Genomic DNA, 19,279 nt, shown 5'->3' on the forward strand with positions numbered 1-19,279 from the left:
ACACAGCAAATAACACAAATATAAAAAAAAAAAAAAGATTTAATTTTTGTCCTGTTAAATCTTCAGGGTTTTTCTATTATTATTATTATTATTATTATTATTGATTATTTTTATTAATTTACAGATATTTCTATGAAGTAGGCAAGACAATGTATGTGGATTGTTATTTATTTATTTTCACTTTCCATGTAACCATATAGGATCACGTTATTTAATCTCATGGTTGGTGCTGTGGCTTACGTGCGGGTGCACAGGATGTCCGAACATAATGATCTTTGTTGAAATGTCAAACTTTTGTCACAACGCAATGGTCAGCTTTTACACCTTCTGTGACATCTGCCGGTGGAGGTCAACACAGAGACTATATAAACAGCCGGCCCCCAAAGATTGGGGCTCGCCCCTGGAAAAGACCCTTTCTTCCTTTCTTTCTCTCTCTCTTCTTTCTCTCTCTTCTCTGTTTTTCTCTCTTCTTTCTCTCGCTCTTCTTTCTCTCTCGCTCTTCTTTCCCTCTCTTAAAACGTTGTACCAGTACTTAATAAATACTCATCTTCTAATCACTGTCTTTGTCTCCTCAGTCCAGCCGTCCGGTCCACATTAAAGTGAACCATCATTTGGCGAGCCAGCCAGAAGGTGGTGGCGTCTCCAGACAGCTGACTGATCCACGAACCGGACAGTCAACCAAGACCGAGGGACAAAGGTGAGCTGAGCCATTTCATGAAATCTGCATAGATCTTTGACTTGACTGTATTCATTAGGGGTGGTGTGTCTTGGCACCGCATACCTCCTGAAATGAACCTTGAAAATTCTGATTTAGACCTGTGATCCAAATCATTGAATCTAAATGAATGATTGGCGAGCATCTAGAAAATTCTGATTCGGACATGTGGCGCAAATTAGGGAATCTTAATTAGTGATATAGTATTAACCATCTAAGGGAATGTTGTAACAGATTACGGTTAGGTTAGACGTTGTGGGACGTCATAGCAAAATCATAGTCTAAATAAAAACAAAACAGCCACAGGGCACAAGACCACGGTGGATCACAATTGAATGATTGTAATGATAAAAGTAAAATAGAGCTTGCCGAACAAATCGGTTCAAAGGTCGTTATAAGGCACACGACCACAGTGGGACACAATTAAATGATTGTAACTATAAAAGTAAAATACAGATTGTCTAACAAATCGGTTTGAAGGTCGTTATAAGGCATAAGACCACGGTGGGTCAGAATTGAATGACTGTAACGGAGATTGCCGAACAAATGGGTTTGAAGGTACATGTACGGCCACAGTGGGCCACAGCCACAGTGGGCTGATATTTGTGTGATTGGAGTGCACTGTATGTGACTGTCTGTCTATGTGTTGTGAATTGGATGAAAGTGTTTTACCTGCATTCTTCTGATCCAAAGTCATACGTGTCCTGCCAGCTCTCCACCTAATAGCGAGTCTTGGTGACTGAGAGGGTTGGCGTAAGTAAATACGAGCTCCTCCAGTACCCTGATCCGAGTGCTATTTAGTGGTGGACACTAAGAGCACATGCAGGGCTATTTAGTGGCTGTGGTTTCGAGAATTACAGTGTTCTGTTGTGCTGTGTGTACTTTGTGTGTGTGTGACTGTGTGTGTTAGTACGTGTGTGTGTGTGTGTGTGTGTGTGTGTGTGTGTGTGTGTGTGTGTGTGTTTGTGTGTGTGTTTGTGTGTGTGTGTTAAGTGTTGTGTTAATTCATTGGCATTTTGTGTGTAAACTGAATCTGTGAGTATAAAAGTTTGTATGGTCTAAACCGCGGACCATCGTCTGACCCACGACTCGGCCAGTCAACAGGGCCCATAGGAACAAAGGTGAGCAGAGCCGTTTTTGAAAATCTGTATTAGTGTTGACTCTCTGGGACGTGGTAAGACTTTGGTAGTTGTGTGTTTCCCCCTCCTGTGCACTGTGTTTTGTGTTGCAATAATTTTTATTATTATATTAATTATTATTAATAATTTACAATCAAGTAGGCTAGATAATGTTTGTTAGATTATTAATTAGATTAGATTAGATTATTAATATTGATTATTGTTATTAATTTACAGATATTTCTATCAAGTAGGTCAGCTAATGGATGTGGATTGTTATTATTATTATTCATTATTATTATACATTTACATATGTTTATGTCAAGAAGGCTAGATAACGGATGTGGATTGATTTATTATCATTGATTATTATTATTATTAAGTTCCAGATATTTCTATCAAGTAGGCTAGATAATGTAAGTGGATTGTTATTATTATTGATTATCATTATTAAGTTCCAGATATTTCTATCAAGTAGGCTAGATAATGTAAGTGGATTGTTATTATTATTGATTATCATTATTAAGTTCCAGATATTTCTATCAAGTAGGCTAGATAATGTAAGTGGATTGTTATTATTATTGATTATCATTATTAAGTTCCAGATATTTCTATCAAGTAGGCTAGATAATGTAAGTGGATTGTTATTATTATTGATTATCATTATTAAGTTACAGATATTTCTATCAAGTAGGCTAGATAATGTAAGTGGATTGTTATTATTATTGATTATCATTATTAAGTTCCAGATATTTCTATCAAGTAGGCTAGATAATGTAAGTGGATTGTTATTATTATTGATTATAATTATTAAGTTACAGATATTTCTATCAAGTAGGCTAGATAATGTAAGTGGATTGTTATTATTATTGATTATAATTATTAAGTTACAGATATTTCTATCAAGTAGGCTAGATAATGTAAGTGGATTGTTATTATTATTGATTATCATTATTAAGTTACAGATATTTCTATCAAGTAGGCTAGATAATGTAAGTGGATTGTTATTATTATTGATTATCATTATTGAGTTCCAGATATTTCTATCAAGTAGGCTAGATAATGTAAGTGGATTGTTATTATTATTGATTATAATTATTAAGTTCCAGATATTTCTATCACGTAGGCTAGATAATGTAAGTGGATTGTTATTATTATTGATTATCATTATTAAGTTCCAGATATTTCTATCAAGTAGGCTAGATAATGTAAGTGGATTGTTATTATTATTGATTATCATTATTAAGTTCCAGATATTTCTATCACGTAGGCTAGATAATGTAAGTGGATTGTTATTATTATTGATTATCATTATTAAGTTCCAGATATTTCTATCAAGTAGGCTAGATAATGTAAGTGGATTGTTATTATTATTGATTATAATTATTAAGTTACAGATATTTCTATCAAGTAGGCTAGATAATGTAAGTGGATTGTTATTATTATTGATTATCATTATTAAGTTACAGATATTTCTATCACGTAGGCTAGATAATGTAAGTGGATTGTTATTATTATTGATTATCATTATTAAGTTACAGATATTTCTATCACGTAGGCTAGATAATGTAAGTGGATTGTTATTATTATTGATTATCATTATTAAGTTACAGATATTTCTATCACGTAGGCTAGATAATGTAAGTGGATTGTTATTATTATTGATTATCATTATTAAGTTACAGATATTTCTATCACGTAGGCTAGATAATGTAAGTGGATTGTTATTATTATTGATTATCATTATTAAGTTCCAGATATTTCTATCACGTAGGCTAGATAATGTAAGTGGATTGTTATTATTATTGATTATCATTATTAAGTTACAGATATTTCTATCACGTAGGCTAGATAATGTAAGTGGATTGTTATTATTATTGATTATCATTATTAAGTTACAGATATTTCTATCACGTAGGCTAGATAATGTAAGTGGATTGTTATTATTATTGATTATCATTATTAAGTTACAGATATTTCTATCACGTAGGCTAGATAATGTAAGTGGATTGTTATTATTATTGATTATCATTATTAAGTTACAGATATTTCTATCACGTAGGCTAGATAATGTAAGTGGATTGTTATTATTATTGATTATCATTATTAAGTTCCAGATATTTCTATCACGTAGGCTAGATAATGTAAGTGGATTGTTATTATTATTGATTATCATTATTAAGTTACAGATATTTCTATCACGTAGGCTAGATAATGTAAGTGGATTGTTATTATTATTGATTATCATTATTAAGTTACAGATATTTCTATCACGTAGGCTAGATAATGTAAGTGGATTGTTATTATTATTGATTATCATTATTAAGTTACAGATATTTCTATCACGTAGGCTAGATAATGTAAGTGGATCGTCGTGTTCATATAATTTAATGTAATTTGGACGTAGATCGCGCGCAATTACAATGTGCTTTTATTTTGAAAAGCACCACGCGGATGTAGTACCTCCATTGAGTTGCGCCAGCGCTGCGGTGCTGGTGTCCCACTCGACCCCGTGTCACGCTGCACTTTCTTGCTTCCAAACATGGATGTCTGTCTCGTATCTCTAGTCTGGTACTTTCTACCTGTTTACCTGGTCATCCAGACACTCCGCTTCATTTGTGCGGATGCCGACTTCACGCTGGCGTGGGCTTGCCTCGTTGGGAGAAAACCAGGTAACAAGCGGTCCCGGGTTTCGTCCGATCCGTCATCTGCAAACGATCGAAATCGACTGTGGCTTCATCCCAACAGCAGAGTTTTAATGCGGGGTCGGACCAGTCTCACGCTCCCGACCCCGTGTGATTAAAAACCGCGGGGCTGGGATATTATATCGGCATTGCGATACAGTATGGGGCATTTTAGGATATTACGATAACAGATATCCTGGACGATATATCGTCTGGGGTCTTGGTTGTGTAATAGTTGTAACTAAACTGCTCTAGCTCTTCTCATCAGTGCCTCTACCTGTTTAGTCACGATATTCACATTGAAGACGATTGTTTCTCATATTTCTTGTGTGTAAAATCTTATGAAAGCACCAAAAAAACGTGAAATAAAATGGATGTAATTTGTCCAAAAATACTGCCTAAGTATTGTAACTATTATTATTATCATTATTATTATTGTTGTATTATATCATTGCTTAACAAAGAAACATCTTGTTTGTAATACATTCTACCTTTATGTAATAACACCTGCGTTTTGTAATGTGTGTGTGTGTGTGTGTGTGTGTGTGTGTGTGTGTGTGTGTGTGTGTGTGTGCGCGCGCGCCTCCTATTTAAATGAATATTTTCACATCATTTGGCTTAATAATACAAACATTTTTCACGGGTTCGACGAATCGCCGTCAACGAACAGCCTCGGGTAGAGCGGGCATCGAGTTTGGGCATGTGATGATGATGATGATGATGTGGATCACAAGCTTCTCTCCAAACAGAGGCGGCGCTGAAGGGGAAGGTGGTGTGGGTGACCGGGGCCTCCAGCGGCATCGGAGAGGAGCTGGCGTACCAGCTGGCCGAGTGCGGCTCCCGCCTGCTGCTCTCCGCTCGCCGGGCGGAGGAGCTGCACCGGGTGAAACGCCGCTGCATGGGTGAGGCCGACGCCTTTTTGGAGGAAAACGGCGTTACATTTGCAAGTGCACGGCCTAAGTCGTAGTGGGGGCCTTTCTCGAATTTGTATGATTAACCTGACGTTCCTGAACTGTCAGCGTGGTATTATATGCATTTATATCGCATCCCATGTGTCGTTTTGGTTTTTAGGCTTTTAATGTTTCTCTTTGATTATCTCTGAAGAGCGTTCCAGCTTGCGAAACGAGGATATCCTTGTCCTTCCGCTGGATTTACTGGACAGGACGTCCCACGAGGATAAAACCAGGGCGGCTATCCAGCACTTCGGCAGTGTAAGGCCCCTGCAAGGGACAGTTTATGATCTATCTGCCTGTTTTTAATTAAAGACAACAAATGAGTCTCATCCAAACCCGTTCAGTCCGATGGTTTAATAGTTCGTCGTTGAGCAAAGTGCAGGTTAATTTTATTGTTTGTTCGTCCAAACAAACTGTTGTCCTGACGCGGCGAGATTGAAAAACAATATGAGGACAATGTCATTTCTCTCCCTTCTGTGTGCCGACACTTGTGTTGCAAATTAGGTTGACATCCTGATTAATAACGGTGGGCGCAGCCAGCGCTCTCTGTTCCTGGAGACCAGCATGGACGTGTACCAGGCCTTGATAGAGCTCAACTTCTTGGGCACCGTCTCCCTCACCAAGCAGCTGCTGCCTCACATGACTCGCCGAGGGACCGGGAGCGTGGTGACGGTGAGCAGTGTGGCCGGCCTCGTCGGGGTTCCCCTGTTAACCGGATACTCTGCCAGCAAACACGCTCTCCAGGTGAACGCCATTCTGTATTTCTTCTGAGTGTTATAATGTTTAGAGGGGTAATTGCATGAGTTTATTATTATTATAATTATTATTAATAATTTATTTATGTATTTATTTTTACTACATTTAGGTGTACTGGAAAGGTTGAGCAGCAGTTGTCGTATTTAACAAAAATGTCGAACTGTGACAACTTGTCCCCCCTTTTAACTTGGCACAGACATGGCTATCCGTCAAAGTTATTTCCCGTCACACTTTATCACCAGCGCGTGCATACATTTGTTAATCGCTGACCCAATATCCGCAGGGCTTCTTCAATAGCCTGCGAACTGAGCTGACAGACTTCCCTCAAATACTCATAAGCACAGTGTGTCCAGGGCCTGTGCAGTCTCAGGTCGTACACAATGCCTTCACAGAAGAAGTGGACAAGGTATTGGTGTTTTTCTTTTTAAATGTATTTTTTATTACATCTTTAAATTGTCTATCAATCTAGATATAAAGTATATATCATAATATAAAATTGGTCCATTATATGAGAGATGGTTTGTCCCCCCATGTTTCCTTCTCTCAGCCGTTGTTCACAGTTGGGGACCAGAAGTACAAGATGAGCACAGAGCGCTGTGCGCGTTTAATTCTGGTGGGAATCGCCAACGGTGCCAAGGAAATGTGGATAGCCCAGCAGCCTTTTCTTCTCTTCTATTATGTGTGGCAGTATGCGCCCACATGGGCCTGGTCCATCACAAACGTGCTTGGCAAGAAAAGATTGCAGAATTTCAAAGCGGGTCTGGTAGGTAGACGATATAATAATGACTTAATACTTTATTATATTGTCCATTTCCATTTGGGGATATTATGAATATGCAAATAATAACATGCACCACTAATGTAAGGTACCCGGTTTTCGAAATGTGCTCCGGAGCGCTGGCCATTGTGTCTGTCGCACTGTTTGTACGCACAGTCGCCGCTGCGCTCTTCAAAGTTGACCGTGCGTGGTCGGGACCTGGGATCATGACCGTCCCCGCGTTGAAACTTCGAAAAACGCAGGCTGAAGCCGAGTCCGGCAGACACTGTTTAGAGCTATCTCTTAACAGCTCGGGGCTGCTCAGCTGTCGGTGACCTTGCCTCAGTGGGTTGAGGAAGGGAGGGGTTACCGGGGTCTGACAGCGAGGACGACTGCTTCCCAGTGGCACAGAGTGATTGACTGAACCGTGAGTCTGGTGGCCTCTTCTGGACGCTGACAGCTGAGGGCCACGGTGGAAGGTCACGTTCCGAAACGCTCCCACATTTTGGCATCGCCGGACAACGTTACCCAGGTTGGGTTGATGGAACTTTGGAAAATTCAAATATGTGTGAAGAACAGAGAATCCGAACGAAAGAGGAAGAACGTCGCGATTATCTTTGCCTCTCTAACGCACCTCAATGAAGCAATTACAGGGGTCCGCGTATGACGGCGTATTTCTGGTCAGAAAGCAATCACATGTATACAATAGTCAAGATTTACAAAATGTTTTACCAGGATCCAGTTAATGCAGAGGTCTCTTATGAAAGTATTTGAGTGCTTGATAACCTTGTGTCATTGAGGACCGTGCAATCTGCCTGGAATTGCTGTTGATATTCCATTCATAGCCATTTTAATACTTTTTTTCCCCATCTAGCACAAAACTGATAAACGCAGCCTTTGGGTTTGTTATCTGGATTTTAGAAAAAAAGAAAAAGATTAGGATACATTTGAGACAGCCAAATGATCTAGGTTTTTTTTTATTTTTTATTTTTATTACAGTTAGTAAAAATCTCGTTGCGCTCACAATCTCTTTCTTTTCCAGGATGCAGACTCGACGTACTTCACAAAGTCCAGCTACTGATATTGACATGGCGGAGGAAAATCAATTTTGTTGCATTCTTAAAAGCTTGAACTGGATAGTGAGAGGGGTTTGCCTCTGAAACATCAAGGTCTTTTCTTTTTCTTTTTTTACCGAAAGCAGAAATGTAGAAAACACGTTGAAAGACTCAGAGCTCTCTCCAGAGCAAAGCGGGAGTTTAAGAAAAGAGGAGGGTCGTCACCTTGACATTTAGATGGGACCAGAAGGATGTTAACACAACACTATATTATATTAATGCAGCGCTGAGCTTTCATGTTAAAGGTTTAAGGTAAATCTTTATATTGCTCAAACACTATCATGGCAAAACCACTTTCCATTCACACGTGTGTCAGAAAGCAGAAGGGCTGTGAGAATGTGAATCTTTTGTTTTTTTCCCCCCGGTAGTGGCCAAACAAATCGATCTGGTTGAAGCCTCTGCCTCTCCACGTTTGCTCAGTGAAACCAATTATCGAATTGCTTCGGTCAAGCCATTTTATTACAAGTAGAGTTACACATATAAAATCAACAATATGTACAAGACACTATGGCAAATTAAATGAACTTAATTCTAAAATGTAAACAAGTGAAATTGTAAACAAAACAATAGCAAGTATTTACGGTACTATAACCACATTACGTATATCGCAACAACAAACCCAAGGCACATCCTTGAATTTTAACACTTCCTAACAGCAAAATTCCTGTCCCTTTATTTCACACCTGAAAATTTTGAAATCTGAAAAGCTTATGAAACCGGGGTATTTATGCTGGTATCTCCATTAGGAAAGGATGACAAATTTATGGCAACGTTTCTTTTTTAAGCACAAACAGTAAGTAATCAAATGAACTACCAAACCTATGTGCTTCTGTGAAATCCTTCAGCGACAAAGTAGCTTTTGTTGAATTAAGCTAGAGTGTCCCTGTTCAGACCAAGTAACTTGTATACAGATTGTTTTTTCCCCCCACACCTGGCTGAAACAAGACAGGTGTATCTTATAAAACCTTTTTTTTTTAAATTCATACCTGTATTTAGAGCTGTCCACTTGTGATCGGATCATTTAGAGCTGTCCACTTGTGATCGGATCACCAAAGATAATGCCAGTGCTCTGTGAACAGAGCCAATGACTTAACACTACTGCTTGTACTGTTCAATAAAGCACTTAAGATTGTTTTGTCTTAAACTATGCCACCGTATTGCCCTGGAATCAGGTTCCAAAAAAAATAAAGTCCATATTAAAAAACAAAAAGGTAACATGTAAACCTCAAAACTTTTAACATTGACATTTCAATAATTTAAGGAAAAGTTCGGAGTTAATTCTAGGTTGTTTTTTTTTGATTTGTGAAAGGGAGCAAAAACGAACATCAAAATGTTCATTGAATATGAATTTGGAAAAAAAAACAGTATCAGGCGGTAGGCAGCGAAGGGCAACCCTTGGTGTGTTTTTGGATCTCAGAATGGAGGGGGGGGGGGGGGGGGATACAGGGTCAGAAAACAGGGAGGTGCAGGGCGGCAGATGAGTAAATGGGGTATCCCAGAGGGGGGTCAGCCGCCTGAACCGTTAAGTTCCTCAGCATGATGGGATGAGCCTGGATGCTGTAGCGCTCCTCATCGTCATTAGTAGCGTACAACAGCTCCCAGGAGAGGTTGGCCCACTGGCCGCGAACCCCTTCCCCGTTCAGACGACCAACCTGAACCAGCTGCTCCTGCAGCGACAGGACCCGCCCTGTGTAAGTGCCCTGTGAACAACAAGATTGTTTCATTGAGATTACCTTAAATTAGATAACCTGTACAGTTTTATGTCAGCGATTAAATAAGAGCGGGCATGTTCACTGAGTCAGCATCTAAGATTTCCACCAGGTCTGAGAGGTAGTTATAAAATCAAATGTCACAGTATGTTTTTGAGGAACACCTCAATCAATCAAAATAACTGAGTTTCTTATGGAGATGAGTATTGTTCCTTTAATATACTATGGCCAATCAATTATACTATGGCCAAGCAACCAGAGGTATTGATTAGAACAGTCTATAAAATATATCTAGTTTCTAATCCGCCTCGCCATCATATCCACTGTGTTTGTAAATAAAATATAAAAGTATGGTTACCATAGTGAGGTCGTGCCCCAGAGAGAACAGGAAGGGTTTCTCCTGAAGGACACTGTCATGCCAACCCCTCTCAGCCACCAGACCGATGTACCAGTCCCTCTCATATTCCTCTAAGGTGCTGAACAATGCCTCAGGGCCTTCCATTGGTCCCAGACTTGCCTGATCAAACAGCATCTTAAAACCAAATCTGGGGGGGGGGGGGGGGGGCAAAACCAGAGACAAGAAATGTATGCAATGAACTTTTTGGCATCATGTGATCAAAATACATTGTGTGTGTGCTTCTTTGCACATTTTACCTGAAAGCCTTAAGTGCAAGGTGGTAAAGTTCCTTGTTGCCAGAGAGCCAGTCCAGACCATCCGTCCAGGGAACGTCGCCACAGTACAACCTGTAGACGTAGCTGGGACTGGTGAAGGTGGACTCGGCGCCCAAGGATACAAGGCAGGACAGAGCCACCTGAGCGTGCAGGTCCCTTAGGGCCTCGTCCTCCTTCAAGGCTTTGGACATGTCCTCAGAGGCCTCGTCCTGAATAACGCGGCCAAACTGTCCGAGTGTAAATCGAAACCAGTCTTCAGGGAACAAAGGCCTGAGCTGCTGCAAACGGGACGGCAGCAGCGGGGCCCTCCTCCACCCTTTGGGGAGGCTAAACAACTCAGACGTGGGGCAGCTGAAATTCAAGTGAGTAAGAGATCCGGGGCTCTCCGTGAAGACGTTGGTGGTCTGGCCCTTGTCCATGACGGGTAGCCCGAGGCCCAAACTCAGAGGCTGCAGTGGCTGCAGTGCAGAGAGGGCCATGTTCTCAAACAAACTGTCCATCTCAACAGAGCCTGGCAGGGAGGGGCCGGTCTGCAGTTCTGTGTGTCCCAGCTGAGCCTCCGTACTCACCAACGCCACTGTACGCCTGGCCGGTTGGGGCCCAAATAAGTCGTCCTCGTCCGACCATTCGCCAAAGGAGGTCAGGCTCGAGCTGTCCTGTCTTAACTTCAGAGAGGACACGTTGGATTCCACCACAACGGCCTCTACGGGCTGAGTGAAGGCTGACTGGGCAGGCTGGGATGACTGGGACTTCCTGCCTCCGCCCCCCGGGCCTTCCTCGCCGCTCCAGGGAAAGCCTTTTCGCTTTTCCACACAGTAGCGCAGAAGCAGCCAGACGAGCGCCCTCAGAAAGTCATCCTGGAGCTTCCTCAAGTTGTCGTGCGAGTCAATGATGCCACTCAGTACGTTTCGGGCATCAGAGTAGACTCGCACGGGGAGCGCAGCGCAGGGAGTCAGGGCATTCCCCCAGTGCAGGTTAAGGCCCTGGGTGAAACCCAGTCGCTCAGGTCGTTCGAACGCCCCCTCAAACACCTCGTCAACGCGCCGTGCTTCCACCGTGTGGCAAGACGTCTCCTGCAGCTCCAGACCCTGGAACAAATTAAAACAATTTAAAAAAACACACTATTCTTTACTTTCTGCATCTCCATCTCCGTGTGGTAACAGCACTGACTTATCGGGTGCAAACAGTTCAAAAAGGCAAAACCCGACAGACACGGTACCTTGATGTTGACGGTACAGTAGCCATATCCTCTTTCCAGGATGATTATCCAAACCATGCGGTCCTGGAAGCGCCCGAGGAGGTGAGAACCCGGGGACAAGGAGCCTACAGTAAGGAGAGGAACGTATCAGTCCGTCCCTGTATTTAACGTGTTTGTTTGAGGACTGTCGTAATGCGAGTATCGAGGGCACGAGTGAAAGGCACGCATGTAACATATACACTACATAAGTAGGAGCCCCCCCCCAGGCCACAAAACCCTTTCATTTTGCATCAGTAGTGAGTCTCTGCGCTGACTATGTGAATAACTTGCCCGCTGGATGAGCTGCGGGGAGACGCTCACCATTTCAGTTGCAGGAAGGTCATGATACTGTTTAAACTGGCTGACTGCACAGAGATCTAAATATTGAATCCCTTCTCTGCCTGGGCTTTCCTTAGGTCTCAAAAATTAATTCCTCTTACCGGCAACTACTCAGAAGTCCTACATGGCCCCGGGGGGGAGGTGGGGTCATTTTTTGGACGGTAGAAGAGAGCAGACCAACGTTTACTTTCACAATGGATGGCAGTGTCAAGGTGGTAGAAGCTTTTGTTTCACGTTTAGGCTAATGTACTGATGGCTGAAGGATTATGTCATGTCCCGTGATGACATCTCCGGATAGTCACAGACGCTACCTCGTGATCAGAAGTGACACGCTGAGCGATTCAACGTTCCTGCTCATTGCTCACCGATGCGTAACCCCCCTGATGTCACAAAGCGAGCAAAGGAAAGAAGGGACACTGAACACATCCGCCTCTAAACTACGAGCATCAAAAGACCCCAACAAGCGCTTTCTGTAAATTATACATCAAAGTTCAGGCATCCCAAGCTAGCCCTGGAAACAATAGGATTGAGTGGTGACATCATTGCAGCATTTTTTTCCTGTTGTGAGTCATCAACCCATGAATAATTAAGCTTGTACTTGCATTGTGTGCCCTCCCCCTCCCCCACCCCCACCCCCACGATAGCAAAGAGCACTGCACAAAAACCCCAGCAGCACTCCAGCAGGCCTAAGAGTATTACAAGGTTAATGGTGTGGAAACATTTGGATGTAATGAATACAGATCAGAGCTATTTTGTTCGGGTCACTTCACAGGAAGCTCAACTGGATCCTGCAAGCTTGCATCGCTGCCAGAGGCTCCAATGTGCTGCTCACGACAACATTCCCCATAATATGAAACCCAGAGAGAGTCTCTCATATGCGTATAGCCACTGCTTGACCCGTCATAAAGTTCACCGTAATTCGTGAGCCAGCCTACGCTGGAAAAAGAATCAAAAAAACATCTACATTTAGAACTCTTCTTACAGCGCCATTTACACCCCGGGCTAGGCCTTGCAATTCAAATATCAGCAATAAATGTAGCTTATATCTTACTAAAATTGGCGATTTATAGCACACAAGTAAACATTTTGATACTTCTGTGCATATCGATGTTCTTTATGGTATAGTTATTTTCCTGATTGTTTTTGTGTTTGATTCTGAAAATTACACTAGGTTTCAAATTTAAAAGCAAAACACCAGGGGAGGGATTAAGAACAATGGCACAGCCAACTGACCCAGTGACCCGCCGGCAAAGGCCCTCCTCAGTGCTGCGGCCAGGCTCCCGCTCATCTGCTGGTAAAAGATGGAGTCGGGGCAGGGGCAGGCAGTACCTACTGGCCCTGGCCAGCTCCGCTGAGGTCTTGGGAATCCCACCAGGAAGATGGGCAGGGTGAAGAGGGGCAGCAGTGGTGCAGACAGCATGGCAGAGAGGATCAAGACAGCCAGCAGCAGGGGGCACAGGGAGGCATTCAGAGCCAGGAGAGTTCCCGCGGACTGCCGACGCTGTTTTTTCTCCGTCCATGAAGTCACCAGCACAGTCAGGGTGAACTTCAGCTTTGCCAGGAATTGGACAATTCTGTCACTCAAGAGACCCACCTAAGTCATGCAGAATAAAGTCCCTTAATTATCAACTGATGTGGAGCATTATGTACTGTATTTGTTAGGCATTTTATTATGAATTTATAAGAGTAAGTGCTTTATACCCCCTCTACCGTTTACTTTCTTTCAATGGAATTTAATTATTAAAATGACTATATAGCCTTAACAAAAAATATATATATATATTTTTTTTGCAAAATATGAATAGCCAGACAGTGCTAGAGAGCCAGGCACAAGCCCCAGGCTCATAATTTTCAGCAAATTGTTTACACCAGGAATGTGACTTCTAAAGTCAATCTTTAAAGTCACTTATACACGAGTGTCTCACATAACAAGAGGGATGGGATGGCACTACCGAGGACATTTTTTTTACACATTCATTTTACACATGATCCAATGAACCACTGTGACGTAAGAACGGGGAAAAGAGGAAGCTGTGTTCACCAGAAGAAGCTGGACACCGGTTCCCAGGTTGTCCCATCCTGGCAAGGCCTTTTCACCGGCCATCAGACGCACCGACACCACCACCACCATCTGCAGCAGGGCCTCTTCTGAGCTTTGCCACACCTGCACGCAGAGCAGATCAACGCATGGAAGGTATTGATTTGAGTAGGGTCAAATATTTTACCCGTTATGTTATTCAATACAAGACAATATCTGAGTGTGATTACCACTCTGAAAGCCCGTGTGAATCCCACACTGAGAGAAGCTGTGTGGAGCAGCAGCAGAGACTTGTCCATGGACAGAAAAGCAATCATTGCAAATGGAGACACTATGGAAATGAAGCACAACAGTTAGTAACAACGTGATAATAAAAAAAACAAAGAAAGTGAAAAGACATGCAGGTTACTCTCAAAACAAACTTACAGCTCAACAGGAGGGGAAAGGACTAAGAAATATCAAGAGACGCACCTAGATTAAGGAGGACTCTTCTGATAACAGCAGCCACATGAAGACCTCTGTTACTCTGTTTGAATGTCTGTACGTTGGAAATTCCCCTTGGGTACAGGGGATTGATGAAGATTCCTCCAAAGAGAAAAGCCCCCTGAATCTCTCTGAGTGCCCAGCAAAGGATGAAGAGAACAATGAGGAGGTAACTGACAGGAGCCTGGGGTCCTTTGACAAGACTCTGGGGATGAACCTGACCCAGGAAATGATGCAACAGGCCCGCCTCTGCTGTGGCTGCGATGAGCAGGCTCACGTACAGCAGAATTTCCCTGCATCCCAGTCGCCAGCCAAAGGAGCTGGGAGGAGTTGGAGAGCCCCCCCTACGCCATCCGCAGCCACTGCCTGCCGCGCTGGACCCCACGCAGAGTCTGCTGATCTGACTGAGATCCAGGCTCAAGAGAAATCCCATGGAGGTGGAAAGCAGAACCACACCCAGCGAGGACGGGATAAAAAAATTACAAACAGCTACGGCAATGGACACGGTAAACATCACCAGGAGCCTGATGGGGAGCGGACGCACAAACACCCAAGAAAATACAACGGAGAGAATCAGATTTTATCCAATCATGGAAAATTAGTTTTTACAAACATTTGCAAACAGTTTCTGAAATGTGCTGATCATACTACTTATACTACCTAATAATACTGTTAATGCAAGTTTAGGCATGCATGTACCATTGAGTAAGAGTTGACAGATGTATCATCATTATTAATGACTTTAAACAAGTTTGGATAATATGGATGTCATCAGTTACTCATTATCGTCTACAAATGAAGCCTCATGAAATATTTTGTTGTCAACATACGTTCTGGCACTAAGTACAAGCAGTGTTTTTACTCCATGCTTTCAACCACAGAAAAACATACATTTTGATTGTACCAAAAAACGAATTCAGATGAGACAAAAAAAAAATGCCACTATTGTAGACACTTTTGTAAGTACACAGATCGCCTGCACATTTCTTATGAATGAAGCCCAAGGAGTTTACCTGAGGTTGCTGGACATGGGTGAACCCCCCAAGCCAAACACGAGGCTCTGCTCCATTCCCCAGAGGAGAAGGGCATCCAAGGGAGACAGTATACCCAGTGCCCACAGCAGAGGTAGGAAGAGGAAGAGCACATGGAGCAGCTGACTGGCCAGCTGAAGCTCAGGAATGGGGCCCGTCAACCTGAATAACAGCAAAAAGTTTGCAAGTGTAACTATTGCAACACAATCCCATTCATTTCTACTTCCTGGAATATTTAATAATTGGAACAGGTTCATATGGTCTCTGAATAGCGTATAGGAAGACTGGGAGAAAAAGTGAAATACCTTCTGCAGCACACAATGACAATTTAAGAAGCTTTTTTCCTAGTGTCGATATATGAACATAATAGCAGCCCCCCTAAGTTGTTGATACTCACCTATCTGCGAGATCTACAGCGATGAAGGTGGAGATGTAGAGTGGCCGGGTGAGTGGGGTAATCTCATAGGTGTCTTGTGCCTGGAAAGTGGCTGTTTCTGTAGCGGTATTTACAATAAGGGAATACTCTGCTATACACAGGGTTACCCAACTGAGAACAAAAACAACCAGGGATGCACCAATGCTGCCATAAAGAGCAGTCATTCTGCCTAGGAACACATACCATGTCCCAAAGCCACAGAGAACCCCAGCCAGAACAGTATGGAGAACCACATTCAGCCCAAACCTCTTCCCAGGGGCGATGAACCTGACAGTCTCTGGGCCGACACAATGAGTGAATTCCACTTCCTCTTCATCAGCCAGGATGTTGGGTGCACCTAGCCTCTCCACTGATCCACTCTTTCGCGCAGCGTATTGTGCCAGGGCCTGGACTCCAGCGGCAGCCCCAAACATGAGAACACCAGATAGCACCGCGGCATGGAGCTCCTGCAGCAGCTGTAGCTGGCAAAGCAGAGTTCCTATACCTCCCAAAAGCCATGGTGTCAGGAACAGGACAGCCTGATTGACATAGACATAAGGTGGGGCACAGTAGCCCAACTTAAAGCGCGGTCCCCCCAACACCGTCTGGGGGAAGCGCTTCCAGAAGAACTCTTGCTTGTATTCATTGAGAAGGGGCACGTCTGGCCCCATTCTGACCATGCCCTTTGGGATGGAAGGTCATCTCCACACAGGTGAGGCAGGAATCCCATTCATTGTCCTAAGCACAAAAAAGCAATTGATAATCTTCAGTTGGTATTGCATTTTAAGACAGTGAGTTTCCGCACGCACAGTTTATGACTGATCCCACATTTTGCTTGTTTACATATTACTGCATGTTCTGTACAAAAATGACAACCTTTCCACTGTCACTGAGAACCGGGGTCAAATTGCTTGTATGTGTTTGCATACTAGGTCAATAAAGCCTGATTGCGATTCTGGAATGGAAGGAAACCCTCTGTCATAACGTGTGGAACAGCTGCGATAAGGAGGAGCACCTACTATTTGGTTGCCATGCAGACACAATACAGGTAACGACCTGGACACGTGACAGCGAGTCTCTCGGTGTTTCTGCCACGGCACACTTGTCACAATTAAATAATCCCACGGCACACCACTGTCACGATTAACCACTAAAAACGTCACAAAGACGTCACGGTAGTTTGGCTGGAAACGATGAAAAAGTAAGCTTTCCTCAATCATGAGAGAACTACGAGGACGCTGAATGTGCGTTAGAATCACTCAGCTCGCCTAGAAACATGTACACGAGTGTTGCGGTTTCTGATCTCGCAACACAAGAGCCCAATATCCATTATTTTATTGTTTTTAAATTGAAGAAAAACATTCGCGACATACATAGTAGTTGAAAAACATTAGACTCACTAGCGCGTGACAGTGTTTGGTCTGAGCGAACACAATATATATGATAATGTGTTAGTCAAGATATAAATATGTATATAAATGTTTTTGTAGTTAGACACTGCGCTAGAAGCCTAGCAGAGGGCTGGCAGCCTGGGTACTAGTCTGGATGCCAGATCGAGATAGATGCTAGATAGCCAACGAAACTAGTTCGCTGGACAGCCATTCGTGAAAACACGAACTTACCTAAAACAGAAGAATTTCAATTGGGGATATATGGCCTATTTAATATCTGACGATATCAGCCGCATGAAACTATAACAAACACAAATCCGTAGAGTTAGCATTAGCCGCCAGCTAACAGCAGCAGAGAAGCCAAACAACGGATGACGTGCGGACACGTTGTAGCCAATCGGCTTCCAAGCGGCCACACCGCGGGGCCTCTGATTGGCTGTAGACTCACAAACCCCGCCCACTACAACACACATCTGTGCCCCTTGACAACACACTCCCCTCGCGAGTACTCGTCCCTTTCTGCGCGCGCGCACACACACACACACACACGCGCTCACACACACACACACACACACACACACACCACACACACACACACGCACACACACACACACACACACACGCACACACACACACACACGCACACACGCGCACAAAAACCCTTTAAAAACTAGATTAGTTGTGACTAGGTAGACTTAAAACACTACACTCTAAAAGTTTTGAATACGTTTTGAGTACATCAAAAATTGAATCTAAAATATGAAAGAAAAATGGAACCAGCATTCAACCCTTTTTGGTTTACGAGGACACTCAATTATGAGGAGCGAACGATGAGATTATGAGGACGCTGAATGTGTATCCAGGTGTTCACTAACCCCATCCCAGACCATCAGTTAGATTCACTCAGCTCTGAGGTGACTCCTGTGTTAACCACCCGCGCCCCAAAACATATACACGAGGTTGCAACATGTACCCAAGTTTTTCCGCTCAAAAATACGGAATGAGCTTATCTTTATTCGATGGCTTTTGGGCCCATGCCACTACCATTCCTTGCTCACATGGAAAATAACATCCCATCTCTCGCTGTTATTACCCAGAGTGGCACACCGCTTTGGGCTTTTTTGATGCTCCTGACTGTTACAAATCTTTCACCTTGGCACTTGCCACAATCTTTAAATCCTGAAGCTTATGAGCTTAGGCCGTCCCCAAAAAGCGCTGCGGGATTAGCGGTTAAAATTATATTGCGACTCCTTGTTGTCTTTGTCTTTATATCACCGCAGAACAAATCCGAGAAGTACGTTAATGTGTTTTTGGGGCTTAGCATTTTGGGCTTTCCCAAATGTTCAATTTGCTCCGAGCGTCGGCAAGAAACGGCGCATGAAGGAGGATCATGAAGTGATCAAGTGAAAAAAGGCCCCAATATTAATACAAAGAAAGATATTAATCTGTAACAAAGGAGATTACAGTTGTTGTTGTTTTTATTCTTGACAGGGCGGAGGGGATGAGGGTATAGGACGTTACAATCTTTTGTCATCTGGTGAAAAAAATAAAAATAAATTTCTATTCATGTAAGTCACAAAAAACAACAACAACAACAACAGAGACCCCGTGTCAGTCATGACGACATCCATTCACCCCTGTTATTTGCACAAGTTCCCATTTTTTCATTTAGAGCTGGCTGATGCAGAATATAAAGTTGAATTCCAACGTCCAAGGTTGAAAAATGGAAAAAAAACAAAAACACAAGACGCAAACTCTGTGGAGAAGAAATACAACAAAACAGCACAGCACGTGAAGGTGTTCTCGAAATCTATTTCTGATTTCAACCCAAGCAATTGCTTGTTTGTATTGGGTGCCTTTATTGTG

At 42.9% G+C, this 19,279-nt stretch overlaps 2 protein-coding genes across 2 annotated transcripts; one reads left to right on the plus strand and one right to left on the minus strand.

The window, feature by feature from the left end:
• The first annotated feature begins 4,323 nt into the window (after nt 1–4,323).
• dhrs7 (dehydrogenase/reductase (SDR family) member 7) lies at nt 4,324–9,230 on the plus strand. The gene is made up of 7 exons (XM_080011874.1): nt 4,324–4,505; nt 5,267–5,419; nt 5,622–5,728; nt 5,975–6,214; nt 6,510–6,632; nt 6,774–6,989; nt 8,026–9,230. Exons 1-7 carry the CDS (start codon nt 4,376–4,378, stop codon nt 8,062–8,064), a joined length of 1,008 nt encoding a protein of 335 aa, XP_079868000.1. The 5' UTR covers nt 4,324–4,375; the 3' UTR covers nt 8,065–9,230.
• pcnx4 (pecanex 4) lies at nt 8,540–17,743 on the minus strand. Its single transcript, XM_080012604.1, has 11 exons — nt 17,645–17,743; nt 16,005–16,760; nt 15,590–15,769; nt 14,565–15,100; nt 14,324–14,424; nt 14,097–14,219; nt 13,289–13,649; nt 11,699–11,802; nt 10,462–11,567; nt 10,166–10,352; nt 8,540–9,798 (listed from the first exon to the last, which is right to left on the minus strand). The coding sequence occupies exons 2-11, from the start codon at nt 16,700–16,702 to the stop codon at nt 9,547–9,549; spliced, it is 3,648 nt and encodes a 1,215-aa protein (XP_079868730.1). The 5' UTR covers nt 16,703–16,760; nt 17,645–17,743; the 3' UTR covers nt 8,540–9,546.
• Between the last annotated feature and the right edge of the window lie 1,536 nt (nt 17,744–19,279).

The sequence above is a fragment of the Zeus faber genome (genome assembly GCF_960531495.2).
Source record: "Zeus faber genome assembly, chromosome: 13".
NCBI lineage: Eukaryota > Metazoa > Chordata > Actinopteri > Zeiformes > Zeidae > Zeus > Zeus faber.

Bases quoted from the DNA above. Each gene is read 5' to 3' on its own strand.
- pcnx4 (XM_080012604.1), bottom strand. From the start codon at position 16,702: ATGGTCAGAATGGGGCCAGACGTGCCCCTTCTCAATGAATACAAGCAA. The intron at 15,101-15,589 runs GTAAACTCCTTG...GCTCCCCATCAG, and splicing joins CCCATGTCCAGCAACCTCAG to GCTCCTGGTGATGTTTACCG. The intron at 14,220-14,323 runs GTAATCACACTC...CTCTGCGTGCAG, and splicing joins TCACACGGGCTTTCAGAGTG to GTGTGGCAAAGCTCAGAAGA.
- dhrs7 (XM_080011874.1), top strand. From the start codon at position 4,376: ATGGATGTCTGTCTCGTATCTCTAGTCTGGTACTTTCTACCTGTTTAC. The intron at 4,506-5,266 runs GTAACAAGCGGT...CTCTCCAAACAG, and splicing joins CCTCGTTGGGAGAAAACCAG to AGGCGGCGCTGAAGGGGAAG. The intron at 6,990-8,025 runs GTAGGTAGACGA...TTTCTTTTCCAG, and splicing joins AGAATTTCAAAGCGGGTCTG to GATGCAGACTCGACGTACTT.